The following is a 16,656-nucleotide window of genomic DNA, read 5'->3' on the forward strand; positions in this document are numbered from 1 at the left end:
ACCCAGCCCGGGCCTCCATCCGAAACGGTCTCTGTATCCCCAAGTGTTCTCAGGACGGGGTGCCTCCCATTGCCACCCAGATCCTTGAGGTCCCTCACACCCCCTGACTCCAGGGGGATCCTTCTTGATTTCCACACCCAAGGCTCGCTACTGCCGTCCCCAAGCCCCCTTTCGGCTCTGTTTGGGCAGCGCCCCAGGGCGCTGGCGTCGGGCCCCGCCCTCGCCGGTTCTAATGGGTGGGGCGGGCAGGGTATAAAGCAGCAGGTGCTCGGCGCACGGCCCCGGAGACTCCTCAGTGGTTGAAATCCGTGCAGATTCCGCCAGTCCCTTGACTGTCGTCCCAGCCAATCAGCGCCCAGTCAGTCAGCAGCCCAGCCAATCAGCACCTGGGGTCGCGCCTCTGCCTAGCGCCGCGGGAGCCATGCTTGGTAAGTGCTGCAAGATGCTCTTGTCTGCCAAGCCCTAGTTTGTCAGCAAAAGGACGCTGGAGCTCCGCCTTGAGTCTTGTTCCTTAACTCAAACCGAAAAAGTGCAGAGGTTAGGGTCCTGGAGTGAGCCTTCCCTTGTCTCCAAAAGAAAGGGAGCTTCTGTTCGTACGCCAGAGTCGTGCGTTCTCCCTCTACCCGTCCCCACGAATTGTCTAAGGGTAAATAGACAATTGTCCTGGAGAGCCAAAATCCCGTCCAAAACAGAGGTCAGAAACTGGCCAGGTCTGGCCCACTGTCCACACCTCGTTTGGCCTGGTAATACTTAAAACATTTGGGAATAGGTTGCTAACACCTGAAATGCAATTAGGCGATTTCACTTAAAAACGTTAATGTTGGACTGGAGATTTGGCTCAAGTGGTAGAGCGCCTGCTCTGCAGAGCACGAAGCCCTGAGTTCAAACCCCGGTCCCACCCCCCAAAAAAAGAAAAATCTGTGAATGGCCAACTTTTAGAGGAAAAGTGGGAAGATCTGGAGATTTGGGGGCCTTGAGCTGAGGAGACAGCTGCCTTTACTTTGATAGTGTCCAGACTGCCTGAAGTTGTGACTCTTGGATTGAGCAAATCCAATATGGTATTCTGCACATTTTAGTGACAGAGCCTCCCCACTCTGCCATAATCCGGGACCTAAGGGGTCGCCTCAGTTCTGTCTGATTCCTCATTGGCCTCTAGCACATCCTTGGCCAGCTACAACACCTCCGGGACTCTAAGCTCTTCCCACAGGGCAGCACTCTCAGACTGGACAGCGCTAAAATGTAGACGTTTCCTCAACTGGGCAGGACTCTAGCTTTGTGTGATTTCCTTCACACAGAACACACACACACACACACACACACACACATCTCATCTTGCTAAAAGCACGTGGAGGGAAAAGATTGTTATTGCAGGTGAGGGTCTACCGTTGTCAGAATTTCTAAGAAAAGGGCTGAGCTGTTGGCTAAACTCTATCCACCTGGCATTGCTGGGAGAGATAGCAGGGAAGGGTTTCTGACAGCTGATGAGGCTTCCTGCATGCACTGTAACTGCCTTTTCCCTCTATGTAGTAGTCCCCCTCCTTGTCCATGGGGGGAAGCATTTCAAGCCCCCAGTGAATTTCTGAAGCTGCAGATAGTACGGAACTCCTATATGTACTATGTTTTGTCCTATACCTATACATCTATGATAAAGTTCATAAATTAGGCACAGTATGATTAATAACTAATATAATAATTATACTGTAATTAAAGTTATATAAAATATGATTTAATTATTCCTGGAATTTCCCATTTAGTATTTTCTGACCTCTGTTGACTAAAGGTAACTGAGACCATGGATAGTGAAACCATGGATAAGGTGCCACTTACTGTACTTCTCTCTTCAGCTGCCCTGATGCACCAGCACCTTCTCCAATTAGGACAAGAACTACTTTCTGATTTTCCAATCCTACAGAATATTATGTATTTACGTGTTAACAGACACCATGAGGAAAGATGAAGGACTTGGATCTTGTGTAACTAGTTTTAGCTGTATGCAGCTGACTAAGTTTTGAGGTTGAATGGAACATCTAGGGCATTTGTTTGCAAATTACAAATGTGCCTGACTTATTCACACGTTCCTTTTGGGATTCAAATGAGAATGGAAAGCAGCCCAGGATGCCCCAGACTGATATGAGACTCATCTTTATTATATTTCTGGTTGGTTTTCCTTAGTTTACTTACACTTTCTGCCAAAAAAATCGTGGAAAATAAATCTGCTAACAACACCCTAACAAAAACAATGCCACAATCTCTTTCTTGTTCTGACACTTTTCTTGTCATTAAGTTCTACTGTGTTTGTGGTTTGTCAAGCCACACAGCTTAGAGAATACAGTTTAATATAGAAGGTTTGTAAAAAGTCTAGGTTTCGGATTGGCTTGAGGTTGAAGGCAGAGGAATGTTGGAGGAACAGAAGAGAATAGAGGTCATTTCCCAGGGGACAGTCCAGATAATTTCAGCCACCAGAATTTAGGCTCCACAGTGATGAGGAGCCTAAACGATGCCCAGAATAGTGCCTGGTGCATACGAGGTGCCCAGTAAACAATTATAGAGAGGCTGAGCAACTGCTTTGTATTTCGGGGGTAAAGAGAAGCTAGCTGGTGTGGAAATAAAAGACAAGTGGTAGGGAAGGAACAAGGGCTTTCAGGTTCATGGAAAAGTGAGGATGAACATGCATATTTCACAGGGCAATTTGGCAGTGCAGCAGTGCACGGAGAAGGGGCCATAAACGAAGATGTGCTAGGGGCTGGAGGTGTGACTCAGTAGGAGAGCACATTTATGAGGTCCTGGGTTCAAGTCCCAGCACCAAATAACCAAAACTAAGACCAAACACCAACCATGCTGAGTTGTGTTTGTTGTGTTTGCTTCAGTGAGACAGACCTATGACAAGCAGAAATGATGGTAAGCTAGGGGCTCTGAGAGGAGCCCCTTTTGTGTTGAAGAATTCTGCTCACCTGGGAGCTGCCAGGGAAGGAAGGCCCTTCTGAATCCCCCAGCCCTGAAGATGACAGTTTTCCTTTGTGGAATTTTGTCCTTTAACTCTCCTCTCACTCCATTGTGCCTTGTAGTTGGGTAAATAAATACCAAGAAAGTCTAACTTGTCCCAGGTCATGTTGCTAGTTGGTTAAGTAGCAGGAAGGAGAAATGAACCCTCAAAATGAAAACAAAACAACAACAAAAATAAAAACTGTTTTGTTCAAGGAAAAGGAAAGAGAAACTACTCACAGGATTATTGTTTTGGGGTAATAAATCTTCTTCTGATTCACCCTTTACCTATGGCAAATGAGCACTACTGTTCTGTTCACTGCAAATGAATGTCCCTTTCTAAGCAGCTTAGGATGGCCTCGAACTCACTGGGAAGCCCAGACTGGCCTCAAACTTATGATCCACCTGCCTCTGCCTCCTGAGTGCTGAGATTACATGTATTCCATGTCTGGCTCCTTTTTTAAATTTTTTTTTTTTAACTCGGGGCTTCACACTGGCTAGGTAGGCACTCTACAGCTTGAGCCATACCTCCAGCCCTTTTAAACTGCTTATTTTGGAGATAGAGTATTGATTTTTGCCCAGGCCAGCCTGAACCATGATCCTTCTGTTTTATGCTTCACTCTATTGCTGGGATGACAGGCATGAACTACCATGCCCAGCTTTTTTCCAGTGAGATGAGGTCTCACAACCATTGTTGCCCAGGTTGCCCTGGAACTTTGATTCTCCTGATCTCAACTTCCCAAGTAGCTAGGATTACAGTTACAAGCCTTCCTTTTTCATCTTAATTTTTTAAGGTGATCTCTTAGAAAGAGCAAGAAATAGATACCTGACTTGATTCTTTTCTTTTTTCTTTTTTTTTTTTTGGTGGGACTGGGGTTTGAACTCAGGACTTTGTACTTGCTTAACAGGTGCTCTACCACTTGAGCCATGCTGCCACCAACTTGATTATTTTCTGTGAAGTGCCTTCACAACTTTACTATCAGGAAATGCTTAATATCAAAATAGGAAGTAACTAAATGGAATAAAAAATGACAAAGTGGTGTTTGGTAAGCTGTGATGATGTAAGTCAGAAAGAAAATGCATGTGGGCACTTCATACGGTCACATTCCTCCCAGGACTTTAAGGCCATGAAGTGGAAAGAAAGGGAGTAAGAATTTGTTGATTTTTTTTCCCCAGGCTGCCTGTCCAGAACAGATAACTCACTTCCATAGCACTGAAACCATTGTCTAATTCATTCCTTTGAGTCTTAGATTAAAGAGTCTTTAACCCCAGGCCCAAGCTTGGAAATCCTCACATTTGGCATACAGGACCCTGACTTTCTGCTCTCAACCCAGGAGGCACTTCCCATGTCAGGTGTAGTTCCTAGTCAAAGCAGGAACAGGCTGGAAGGCTTAACTTCAGTGAGCCTTTCTAGTTGTCTTAATCATGTCTGCTTATTCAAATAGCCTGCAAGGTTGCATGTGCTTAACTCTCCTCTCTCCGCCCTGCCACTCCTGTTCCTGCTTACTAGGGCATGAAGTAGTGGCACAAATTATCAGCACAACTGTCGTAACCTTCCTTTCTCTGTCACTCCCCTATGTGCCTGCACATTGGTACCCGGGTTTATCTGTATCTTTATCTTTAAATATTTCAGCTTCACTCACAGTGGACCCCTGAGTAACTTGCAGAACTTTTCTGGGCCTGTTTTCTCATCTATTGTGTGGTGATGCTAATTGTATCTAATTTGTGAGACAGGGCTGTACCTTAGTATTTTCTATTGCTGTAACAGAATACCTGAGGCTGGCTAATTAATAATGAACAGAAATTTATTTCTCACGGTTCTGGAATTTGAGAAATACAAGGTCAAGGTGCCATTTGGCCAGAGTGCATATTCCAGAGGCAAGCAACATGGAGTCCTCACATGGTGGAAAATGGAAGGGCAAGCTGGCAGAAAGCCTCCTTCATAAGTGTGTTAGTCCCAGTAATGAGCCATCCTGCTCTAGTCACCTCATTTTTATTTTCATGCAGGTGGCCAACTGAATATGCCAACATTTCTCTCTCTCTCTTATTTTTTTTTTGGTGGTACTAGGATTTGAACTCATGGTCTCACACTTGGCTGGGCAGGCGGTCTTACCACCTGAGCCATTCCACCAGCCCTGCCAACATTTCTTAAATCAGCCACTGATTTCTCATTGAATCACAATACCTTCTTATTCTCTGTCTCTCTGTCTCTCTGTCTCTCTGTCTCTCTCTCTCTCTCTCTCTGTGTGTATGTATGTGTGTGTGTGTGTGTCTGTTTGTCTGTCTGTTTCAAAGTTGGTATTTGTTACTTTTGTGAAGCTGTGGTCAAAATACCTGAGAGAACAACTTAAAGGGAGAAGATATTTTGCTCCCGATTTCAGCGGGTTCAGCCCATGGTTGCTCAGCCACATGAACTTAGGCAGAGCATCATGGTTGTGGGAGTTTGGTGGAGTAGATATTTCACTTCACAGAGGACAGGAAGCAGAGAGAAGAGAAACAGAGACCAGGTATAACCTTCAAATGTATGTCCTCCAGCTAGGCCCCACCTCCCAAAGTAGCACCTCCAGCTCATGACCAAACGTTCAGTACACGAGCCTCTGACTCCCCGTAACAGGAATGAGCCCAGGGCCTCAAGCACACACAGCACACACTCTACAACTAAGCTGTGCCCCAGTCGCATTCACTGCTGCTTTTAGTTTTGGCTGCAGGGATGGTGCTATGACTTGAATGTCTTTGCTCACACTGACATTCAGTCCTCAGGGTGAGGTATTAAGAGGCGGGACCCTGTAGGACCTTTAAGAAATGATTGGGTCACAAGAGCTCTGCCCTTATCGATGCTGTAAACCATCAAAGGAATTAATGGATTAGTGGGTTGTTTGAGTGAATCTGTTGTAAAAGCCAGTTTGGCTCTGTCTTGCATTCGCCCCTCCTGCCATATGTTGCCCCGCTTCAGGACTCATTTGGGATCCCATCAGCAAGAAGGTCTTCACCAGATGCAGCTGTAAACCTCCTGCCCTCTAGGACTGGGCTGAATAAACCTTTCTTTCTTATAATTACCCAGTCTATGGCATTCAGTTATAGCAATAGTAAGTGGGTTTAAGACAGATGGATTTCAATAACCTAATTACTAAAAAGTCACTTCTTCCTTTACAGTCCCTAATTCCCCTGTAGGTGAAGCCTTGGTGGTTGGTACAGGTGGAGCATCCCTAATCAAAAGAGAATCAAAGGAAAAAATGCTCCAAATCTGAAACTTAATTTTGAGACACGGTAACTATGTAGCCCAGACTGGCCTTGAACTCAAATTCCTCCTGCTTCAGCCTTCCAATTGCTGGGATTACAGATGTGCACCACAAAATCTGAGTCTCTCTGAGTGTTAACATAGTGCTCAAAAAGTTTTGAATTTTGGCCAGGCACCGGTGGCTCATACCTATAATCCTAGCTACTGGGGAGGCTGAAATCAGGAGGCCAGTTGGGGCAAAAAGTTCTTGAAACCCCCTTCTCAACCAAATGTGGTGGCACATGCCTGTCATCCTAGCTATGTGGGAGGCTGAGATTGGGAGAATGATGGTTCCAGGCCAGCTTGGGCAAAAAAAATTTCGTAAGACCCCATCTCAACAGAAAAAAGCTGAGTGCCATGGCACCTGTTTGTCATCCTAGCTACAATGTGAAGTTTTCCCAGGTTTCCCTGAAGTTTGTCCAGGCAAACCTGGGCAAAAAACAAGACCCTACCTCCAGAATAACCAGGGCAAAGGTGTGGCTCAAGGAGTAGAGTGCTAACCTCACAAGCCTGAGCCCTGGGTTGAAGCCGAAGTACTGCCTCTCCCCACTCCACAAAAAAAAAAGTTTTGGATTTTTTGGAGCACTTCGAATTTCCTATTTTTGGATTAGGGATGCTTAACTGATATAGTTTCAACCAATATGCCCCAAATCCGAAACACATGTGGTTCCAAGCATTTCCAATTAGCCCGCAGTGGATTTTCTCAGTATCTTTTGTGCTTCGAAACAGCCAAGAAAGCTCTGATTGTGCTGGCACACCCAGAGAGGACGTCCTTCAACTACGCCATGAAGGAGGCTGCTGTAAGTGTCCTAAAGAAGCAAGGATGGGAGGTGGCCGAGTCCGACCTCTACGCCATGAACTTCAATGCTATTATTTCCAGAAAAGACATCACAGGTAGGAGCTGCCCCTCCCCTTTTAATCAGTTCTTTGTGGAACTCCTTGTGGGGGGCTCTGTGGCCCCTCTGGCTTCAGCCTCTTTCCTCCTGGCAGGTCAGCTGAAGGACCCTGAGAGATTTCAGTATTCTGCTGAGACTTCTCTAGCTTATAAGGAAGGCCGCCTGAGCCCTGATATTGTGGCTGAACAAAAGAAGCTGGAAGCTGCAGACCTTGTGATATTTCAGGTATGGTAGGGACTGGACATCAGAAAGACTGTCCAGGACTCCTGAGTTCTTCCTGTCCTAGATCTGTTGCCTGTGGGAACCTAGCATGGGTACCTATGCACTAGCTGCATTCTGGCTGTAGTACTCATTTATTTTGTTTGGTTTGTTTTCTGAGACAGGGCCACTATGTATCCCTGGCTGGCCCAAAACTTGTGATCCTCCTTCCTCCACCTCCTAAGTGCTGGGATCGTACTACTACTTGTTTATAGGACCGTGACTCCAAAGATGATAGTTAAGCCTTCAGCTTTTCCCTCAATGTGTCTAACCTTCCATTTATTGATTCCAGGTGGACTCTTTCAAGTTTTGCACTTCTCCCCCTCTTTCCATGAGAATCCTGACTTTCTCCTGGTGTAGTTTCCCTGCTGAGGGGGCTGGCCCTGCTGGTGTGTTCCAGCAGCACACCATGGTCTTTCTTCTTCCCAAAGCCAAAACTGGCTCATCGTTTAGCAGAAAATCCTGGGACTGTGTGTGCATCTTGTGGGTCATCTTGTCTAAATGCTAGGCTGTACTCAATGACTTTGCTCTTACCATTCCCGCCAGCTTTTAGATGTGGAACGTGGAGTATGTATGGCCCTGGAAACTTCCCAAGGAAGTGGTACAGGCTGTAGTTTTTGCAACTACTGCAAAGTATCCAATCCTTTCTCCTCTCCCCAGGCCTATGGCTATGAACTGATGCATTGATGCCGCAATGTTAGCCCTTTCCCCACAGGATGCCTTATTTATTTATTTTTGTGTGGTGCTGGGATGAAACCCAGGGCATCATGCATGCTAGGTGAGTACTCTACCACTGAGCTACACAGAATGCCTTCTTGATCCATGTTTCCTGCTATAGTGCAGCCAAGGCAGCAAGAGGGGTAGCTTTCAGAGCTTGTCTCAGAATCACTGTATTTTAGAATTGGGATGGACCTAGTGGTCTCTACATTTAGCTTCTATCTGATTGTAAGTTTTTTCACTATCAGTACAACTGTACACGTTGTGCATTGCCAAATAACATCACATCTAAGGACAATGTAAACACTGCAGATTTGTATATTTATTATGACAGATGACAGGAAAAGTCTTATTCTAGAAAAGTCATGGTCATTTTTCAATATGAAAAGAAAGGATCCTGAGGAAGAGTGCTTCAGTTCATAACCTCCAGGGGTTTGAACTCAAGGCTTTGCCATTTGCTAGGTAAGCACTCTACTACTTGAGCCATGCCTTCCCTGTTTTGATCTTTAAGACAGGGTCTCACTATGTATGTGTAGCCCAGGCTGATCTCAAGCAAGCATGCCTGACCTTGCCCAGCTCTTCTTTTCTTTTTTTTTGCAATGGAGGCTCACCATGTTACCCAAGTTGGCCTCAAACTCCTGATTTCAAATTAGCCTCTCTTCTCAGCCTCCTTGAGTAGCTGGGACTGTAAGAGTGGGGTACCACCTTTTTGGTTTTTTGGCAGTACTGGGATTTGAACTCAGGATCTCGCACTTGCTAGGTATGTCTCTACTACTTGAGCCATGCCCCCAGCGCAGATTAATCTTTTTTTTTTTTTTAATTTTCACTTTTCTCAAAACAAACTTTTTTCACTTTTTTTGATGAGAGACAGGTTTGAATTCAGGTCTTCATGTTTGCAAAGCAGGCACTGTACCAGTTGAGCCATACATCCAGTCCTTTTTTCACTTTTCTTTTTTTTTCTTTTTTCTTAATGTGCTGACTCCTCAAGGGGAATGACAAAGCCTGACGAAAGGTGTCCCCGTGGTAACAGCATGGGCAGCTTGAGCACTGGTAATGGGGTTGGGGGTGGGATCCCTGATCTAAACTCTTGGATGGCTTTTATCCTGCAGTTCCCACTGCAATGGTTCGGAGTCCCTGCCATTCTGAAGGGCTGGTTTGAACGAGTGTTCACGGCGGAGTTTGCTTACACCTACGCTACCATGTATGACAACGGCCCTTTCCGGGTAGGTGAGCAGGTCTGAGTTTCCTAAAAGCTGGAGTCTGGTAGATTCTGTCCTGAGGCAGAGCTTTGAGTACAACCAGTCACTAAGACGAGGCTCCAGGTCCTTTGGGAAGAATGCATGACAATATTTTTATAGACGAAATGACACAATGTTTGGGAGTTGTTTTAAAATATTACAGAAAAAAGGGAAGTGGGGATGAAGGGATGAGATAAAACTAGAATGGCAAAGTATTGAAAGTTGAAGCTGGATGCTAAATACATCATTGAACTGTTTTCTCATCTTTATGAATGTTTGAAAATTTCCGTAATAAAAAATTTTAAAAAGTCTTTGTGTTTTGGAGACCCAAATGCTGCATAAGAAGTGTTTTGCAACCTGTTGTGTAAAAGGTCTTTACCTCCTCCAAGCCTAGCACCATAGGGAGATAGGTTAAATAAGTAACTGTACTGAGGAAGCTGGCGGCCGCCACAGGACTCTAGTTCCTGGGATCATTTTCACCTGCTGACCACCTGTAGCTCCTTGGCCTGTATGTGAGCCAGCTAGGCTAGATCTTCTGCAGAGTCATGCTATGTGGCTCCCAAGTATGAAAAAACAGAAACAACCAATGGGGTGGACTTATGTGTACCTTTCGCTGAGGCTGTTTCATTAACTTGCTGTGACCAAGGGGAGGGTGAAGCAATGAGGCTTGTTTTCTCTTTCACAGAACAAGAAGGCCGTGCTTTCCATCACCACTGGCAGCAGCAGCTCCATGTACTCTGTCCAGGGTGTCCATGGGGACATGAACATTAATCTCTGGCCAATTCAGGTACCTCATTCTCAGGGGAATTCATTAATTGAGCTTTTCACGGAGTGCAGAACCTCCAGACAGCAGCTGAAAACAGATGGGAGGTGTGAAGATGAAAGCACAGCAATGACTCCGAGGTACCAGGAGTTTCCTTCAGGAACTTGCCTGATTTCCTAGGCTCATGTGTTTATCGCACACACCCTGTGCACTTAGCCAAACATCATTCTCTCCTAGCCAAGCACTAGTGCACATGGCCCTCAATTTCTGTAGCTTGGGGCCCTGGTTCTCTCCAGATGACTCACATTGCTCTCCAATCTTTCTGGCCTCCTCCAAGCTGCTGCCATAGTGTCACAGATCATGAGAGCCCAGGACAATTTGAGAAATGATTTCAAATAGCCATTTTTAGAGATGAATAAAAACTGATGTCTGAGGTGGGCTTTTGGGGGCCACTGGACTCTCAATCTTTTTTTTTTTTTTTCTTGTTATTTCCAGGGTTTGAACTCAGGGCTTTGTGCTTGCTAGGCAGGTGCTCTACTGCTTGAGTCACACCTCCAACCCATTCAAGTCCTTTTCACTTCAGTTATTTTTTGGAAAGGGTCTTGTGTGGGTTGTTTTTTGTTTTTGTTTTTGGTTTTTTGCTGTTGTAGTTTCATTTTGCTTTGTTTTTTCATTGCAAGTTCATTGTTTAAGCTCTGGTTTTTATCAGATAAAATTCCCTTGACCCTGGAACAAGTGTCTATGGGGAATCCTATGACCTCACTTTGTGCGGTAGGAACTGTGAAGTAACCACACGTGTGGAACACACTACCCTACTCCGATCCCATGCCAGACAGGAATTTGAAATAGATGTTTGACAATTCGCACTAAGTGAAGGCTTGGCCTTGAACATGTTTCAAGAAGTTTTCAAGTTTTAAGACTAGCAGAGTGGACCAAGTAGTAGAGCACCTGCCTAGCACGTGTGAGGCCCTGAGTTCAAACCCCACTACCACCAAATAAATAAATAAGTAAATAAACACTTTTCAAGTTTCACACAAGAAGGAACCAGCTCAGGAAAATTTAGACTTATGTATTGAATGATACAGCACTTTGGTTTGTATAACCTGATTTAGGGATAAGTCTTTAAAGGACAAAGGAAACATTTCTTGGAAGCCAATAGTGCCTGGAGCTCATTTGGGGTTCACATTTTTTGCCTGGAGCTGGCTTTGGACCATAATCCTTCTACCTCCACCGTCCCCAGCAGCTGGGATTACATGCATGTACCATCGTGCCCAGCTTTAAAATAATCTCCTGTAAGGAAGGGGGTTGGAGAGGAGGGCGAGTGAAATGGCTACTGGAAGAATCATTTGTTAAGACTGATCTTGTTATGTGGATAGGCAGAGAAATGCGCAGCTGCTTGCCTTGGCAAGAGTCAGCTACCAAGACGCTCTCCCTAACGTAATAGAACTTCATTCAGCTCTTTTGGCAAAGGACCCAGGTTGGCACACTTTCAAGGTTTCATTCATTTAAAGAAGAGCACAGCTGATAGGCTAAAACAGCAGTGAGGAAGGGAGGACAAAAAGCAAGAGAATGTAGCTGTGAATGGATTCCCCAGGGTACCTCAGGTCTCCTGCCTGGACTCTCATTGGGAAGCTCAGAACTCTTTTGGTGTGTGTTTGCAGTATGAGGGACAAGATTGGTCCTGTGACTTACCTTTGTGTTTTATGTCTCCCCAGAGTGGCACTCTGCATTTCTGTGGCTTCCAGGTCTTAGAGCCTCAGCTGACCTATGGCATTGGGCATCTCCCAGTGGATGCCCGCATTCAGATTCTGGAAGGGTGGAAGAGACGCCTGGAGAATATCTGGGATGAGACTCCACTGTATTTTGCTCCAAGCAGCCTCTTTAACCTAGACTTCCATGCAGGATTCTTAATGAAAAAAGAAATACAGGAGGAGGAGGAAAAAAAGAAAATTGGGCTTTCTGTAGGCCATCACTTGGGCAAGTCCATTCCAGTTGACAACCAGATCAAAGCCAGAAAATAAGACTCATATGACTTATTTTTTTTCTAACATGTAGTCAAATCTAAGTATCTTTTTTCAACTTCCATGACTTCCTTTAGTGTTCAAAATTTGGGCTTCTCTTTTTGTCCATAAGGAATGAATAGGAAGGGGAGCAGGCTATATTCATAACATTTTATATAGTTTTATTACTAAGTGTAGGTGATTCTTAGGATTGTTATTGCTAGGCATCAGAGGCCAGTTGGCATGGAAAGCAGGGAGAGGTGGAGAAAAATGATAGAAAACAATATTCTTTATGGTCAGCTATACAATTTAATTCTTTTTAGGGCTAACTCTGGCTAGACAGCATCTAGCTCCCCAACAGTTTATTTTAATTTCCTCTTTGTGGTTTATGACAGAAGGGAATTGTTTAGAGAAAATAATGACTGAATTTATGTAGCCTAAGGGACTTAACTTGTTTAGTAGTTAGCAATCTAATTCTTGGTTATGGTATATATTGGCTTCAATTACTACACAATTGACTAATATCCCTCACATGAGTATTCTCTTTCTTCAACTCTTTTTGCATGCTGTACACACATATACTGTGAAATGAACAGATAATAAGAGTCTCTTCTTACCTCAGTCTTCTAATTTAATGTTTGCAGAAAAAACTCAACACACCTACACTCTGTATCTGCTATACCAAGTGAGTTCAAGAAAGGAAATCGTACCTTCAATACTTCAAAACGGTAGCTAAAAAAAAAAAAAAACAAAAACAGTAGCTTTCCACAAAGAATATATCTGATCTATACAAACTTCTGGAAGGTTGTTTCTGTAACATTGCTAAACTGATGACTTACTTTTTTGATGGGGCTGGGTTTGAACTCAGGGCTTCCTACTTGCAAAGCAGGCCCTCTACTGCTTGAGCCACACCTCCAGACCATTTTGCTTTGGTTATTTTGGAGATGGGGGGGAGGGGGTCTCACCAACTATTTGCCTGTGCTCTCCTGGAACTGAGCTCCTTCTGATTTCAGCCCCTCAAGTAGGTAGGACTACAGGTGTGAGCCACTGGCACCTGGCTTAATGAACAATTTTGGCATAGTTTTTTGTTTGTTTGTGTTTTGGTGTTGGAGCTCAAACTCAGGGTCTTGAGATGCTAGGCCCTCTTGGATGGTACCTAAGCCCTCTACCACTGAGCTGCATCCCAGCCTAATTTTGGCGTAATATCCTAATTTCCAGTTTAATTATTATTTTTGGCAGTACTGGGGTTTGAACTCAGGGTCTTGCGCTCGATGGACACTTCCAGCCCTTGAATGTAAATTATTGAACTGCATCTCTTTTCCGCTGTTGCTATAATTCAAGAAGAAGATGATGAAAGACTGCCCTCTTGTGTATTACAAGAAAATAGCAGGAGGGATGCCAAGCCTAGTGGCCTGAAAACGGGAAACCTGCCAAGGAATGATGGCACAGGTTGGGCGGGACTTTTTTGTACACCAGATGCCAACTAGTACTGGATGTTTTCCCCCTCAATAGTATCCTTAATAGCAGACGGCTAGATATTTCAGTCTGAAAACGTTTTGTGTTGCCTTCATCTTAACTTTTGTGTAAATTTTAAAAGTTCTAAATTAAAGAAGTAAAATTCAGTTTTGCAAAACAAATCCATCCTTACTGGTATCAGTGAAGCGAATGATAGACACATTCAGGCAAGAGTGGAATCTACTGGAAGACAGGATCGGAGGATTCAGTAACAAATTATGGTCATAACTTGCCCAGCAGGGCTGTTTCACACTGAATGGTCATGGAAGAATGTATCAGATCCTCTCAGGGTATTTCAAAGAAGTTTAAAAGAGCTTCGGGAAAGAGAATGGTGCATAAATCAAGAAAGAGAAATGCTGTAAATGAATGCTTTGGGGAAATATTTACTCTGACTTACTCAATCAATAGGCCTGCACTCTTAAGCACTAGGAACTCAACAGTGTACTCACTCTTGTGAAGAATGGTAGTTAAGTGAACAAACAAATCAGTTGGTTAAAAATCCTAGAAAGAAGAGGGAGTTTTGTTTTATAACGGATGATCAAGAAGGACCTCCCAAGACCACAGTTAATAAAGATCTGACAAAGTGATAATGAGAAATGAGCACTCCAGGCAGGAGGTATGTTCAGTGCAATCCCAGAAGTAGGATTGACAGGTGGTATACTAGCTGGGATCAGAGCACTGGGGCCTTACAAGCATTGTAAGAATTAAGGCTAGGAAGCCCCTGGAGGGTTCTTGTTTTGTTTTGTTTGAGACAGGACCTGGCTATGGAAACCAGGTTGGTCTTGAATTTGTGACCCTCCTCTTGCCTTAGACTCCTAAGTGCTGGGAGCATAGATGTGTGCCACCATGCCTGGTTCCCCTGGAGGGTTTTGAGCAGAGATGTGCTAAGACTTATATTGAAAAGAGTAATTCTGGTTGGTAAGTGAGGGATCAGGCATAAGGGTCAAGCATGGAAGCAGGGAGACAGTCTGCCAATGCTTTGGAAAAGGGTGAATAGCTAAGATGTGTTGAGCAGTAGATAGATTCTGGGTATAGTTCAAAGGTTGGGGTAACAGGATTTGATGGTGGATTGTCTAGGTCAAGTTAAAAAAAAAAAACCTCAAAAGGTATTTTGGCTGTGACAATGAGTAGAATAGAGATTCCATTTGTGTTAATAACCTGGAAAGAGCATTTGGAGCAAGAATAGATAGTGTGATCCAAATTTGGCTCCTAACATTATGATTGAGATTTCTATTAAGTTGGCTGGGTTAAACTGACAAGTAAGCAGCAGGATACCAAGACCCTGGAGTTCAGGGACAAGTTATGGCCAAAGATTCACATTTGGAGAACTTCAACTCAGAAGTGGAAATTTAAAATAATGAAATTGTGAAATCACCTAGGGATTGAGTTATGATAGAGATCTGATGATTTCTAGGGCTCTACAATGTTAGGTCAGGGGAGAGTGAAAAAGAGTGGCTAGCATTGGTGGCATGGCTCAAGTAGTAAAGTGCCTGCCTACCAAGTGTGAAGCCCTGAGTTCAAACTCCAGTACCACAGAAGAAAAAAAACAGGAGAGTCAACAGGTACCTAGAAAGTCAAGTGAAGGAAGTGCACTAAGGAGGGAATGAACAAGTGTGTCAGGTATTGCTAACAAGCCAAGAAAGATGAGACCTTAGGAAAGATGAGTGGACTTGGCCATTCCTTGGTGATTTTTTTTCTCACCATGTATCCTAGGTTGGCCTTGAACTCGCTATGTAGTCCAAGCTGGCCTCAAACTTGTGATCTGTAGTGCTATGGATTGAACCCAGGGCTTTCTGCATGGTAGGCAATCACTCTACCACTAAGCTATCCAGCCCTCCTTGGTGATTTTTGACAACAGCAATTTCAGCAGAATGGTGTGACAGACGCATAACTGGAATAGGTTCAAGAGAGAATGGAAGGAAAGAAAGTGGAAATAATTTAGATGTGATCAAAGAAAGTAATTTATCTTTTAAGAGATGAGACCTTACAGCAAAATATACATACCAATGGGATGACTAAGTGGAGAATTAAAGGGAAAAAAGATATATCCTTCAATAAAGCAGAAGGAAATGGTATCTTGTGCACAAGAGACAGGAGAGTAGTATCAGGACTAATAATACTAGTACAAGGTAACACTTGTGTGGTGTTTACTCTGTGCCAGGAACTAAGTTACCTTACGTGTAGTAATCCTCTTAAGTCTGTGACAACCCTACAAGAACGGTTCTATTATTGTTTCCACTTTATAAAAAAGGAAACTGAAGAATTCACGGAGGTTACACAGAAACGTGTAGCAGTCAGTGTTCCACAGGAGTAACAAATTCAAAAGTCCATGTCATTATAGACTGTATTCATTGCCTCAGTAGCAAAAGAGATGCTAGCATCATGAACTACAGCACAAAAATACCAATCATTAATCAGTACCTCTTTTCCTTTTTTTTTTTTGTGGGACTAGGGTTTGAACGCATGGCTTTGCGCTTGCAAGGCAGGTGCTCTAGCAGGCTTGAGCCACACCTCCAGTCCATTTTGTTCTAGTTGTTTTGGAGATGGGGTCTTGCCTACTACTTGCCTGGGCTGGGTTGAACTGCTATCCTCCTGACCGCAGACTCCCAAGTAACAAGGATTACAGGTGCAAGCCGTTTGTGCCTGCCTAGTACCTCTTGCTGTTGAGAAACTGTACTTGCTCATTTCCAGAGTTCCTGTTCTGTCCTGGGCAGGGACGTTTCAGTTCTCTTCTAGTTTTATATGGCTGCTGAGAATCTTACAAGTTAACATAATAGGGCTCCCTTTATAAGACAAGTTTTGCAAAGTAGCCTAGACTTGTCTCAAACTCATGAGCCTTCTGCATCAGCCTGGGATTACAGATATGCATTACCACACCTGGTTTAGAGTAAGGCTCTTCCAGCTTTAAGTAAAACTGGACAAGTACCTTCCTTATTCTGGACTCTGTACTTAACATTATGCAACCTGACATTACATCAGTATTTCTGGCAGCACATCCCATTGTAGTCCC

At 44.1% G+C, this 16,656-nt stretch overlaps 1 protein-coding gene across 1 annotated transcript; it reads left to right on the top strand.

Annotated features, from left to right (window-relative positions):
- The first annotated feature begins 244 nt into the window (after window positions 1-244).
- Nqo1 (NAD(P)H quinone dehydrogenase 1) lies at window positions 245-13,753 on the top strand. Its single transcript, XM_020165507.2, has 6 exons — window positions 245-428; window positions 6,989-7,153; window positions 7,250-7,380; window positions 9,240-9,353; window positions 10,054-10,155; window positions 11,847-13,753. Exons 1-6 carry the CDS (start codon window positions 422-424, stop codon window positions 12,150-12,152), a joined length of 825 nt encoding a protein of 274 aa, XP_020021096.2. The 5' UTR covers window positions 245-421; the 3' UTR covers window positions 12,153-13,753.
- The last annotated feature ends 2,903 nt before the right edge of the window (window positions 13,754-16,656 follow it).

This window comes from Castor canadensis, chromosome 15, assembly GCF_047511655.1.
Source record: "Castor canadensis chromosome 15, mCasCan1.hap1v2, whole genome shotgun sequence".
Lineage (NCBI taxonomy): Eukaryota > Metazoa > Chordata > Mammalia > Rodentia > Castoridae > Castor > Castor canadensis.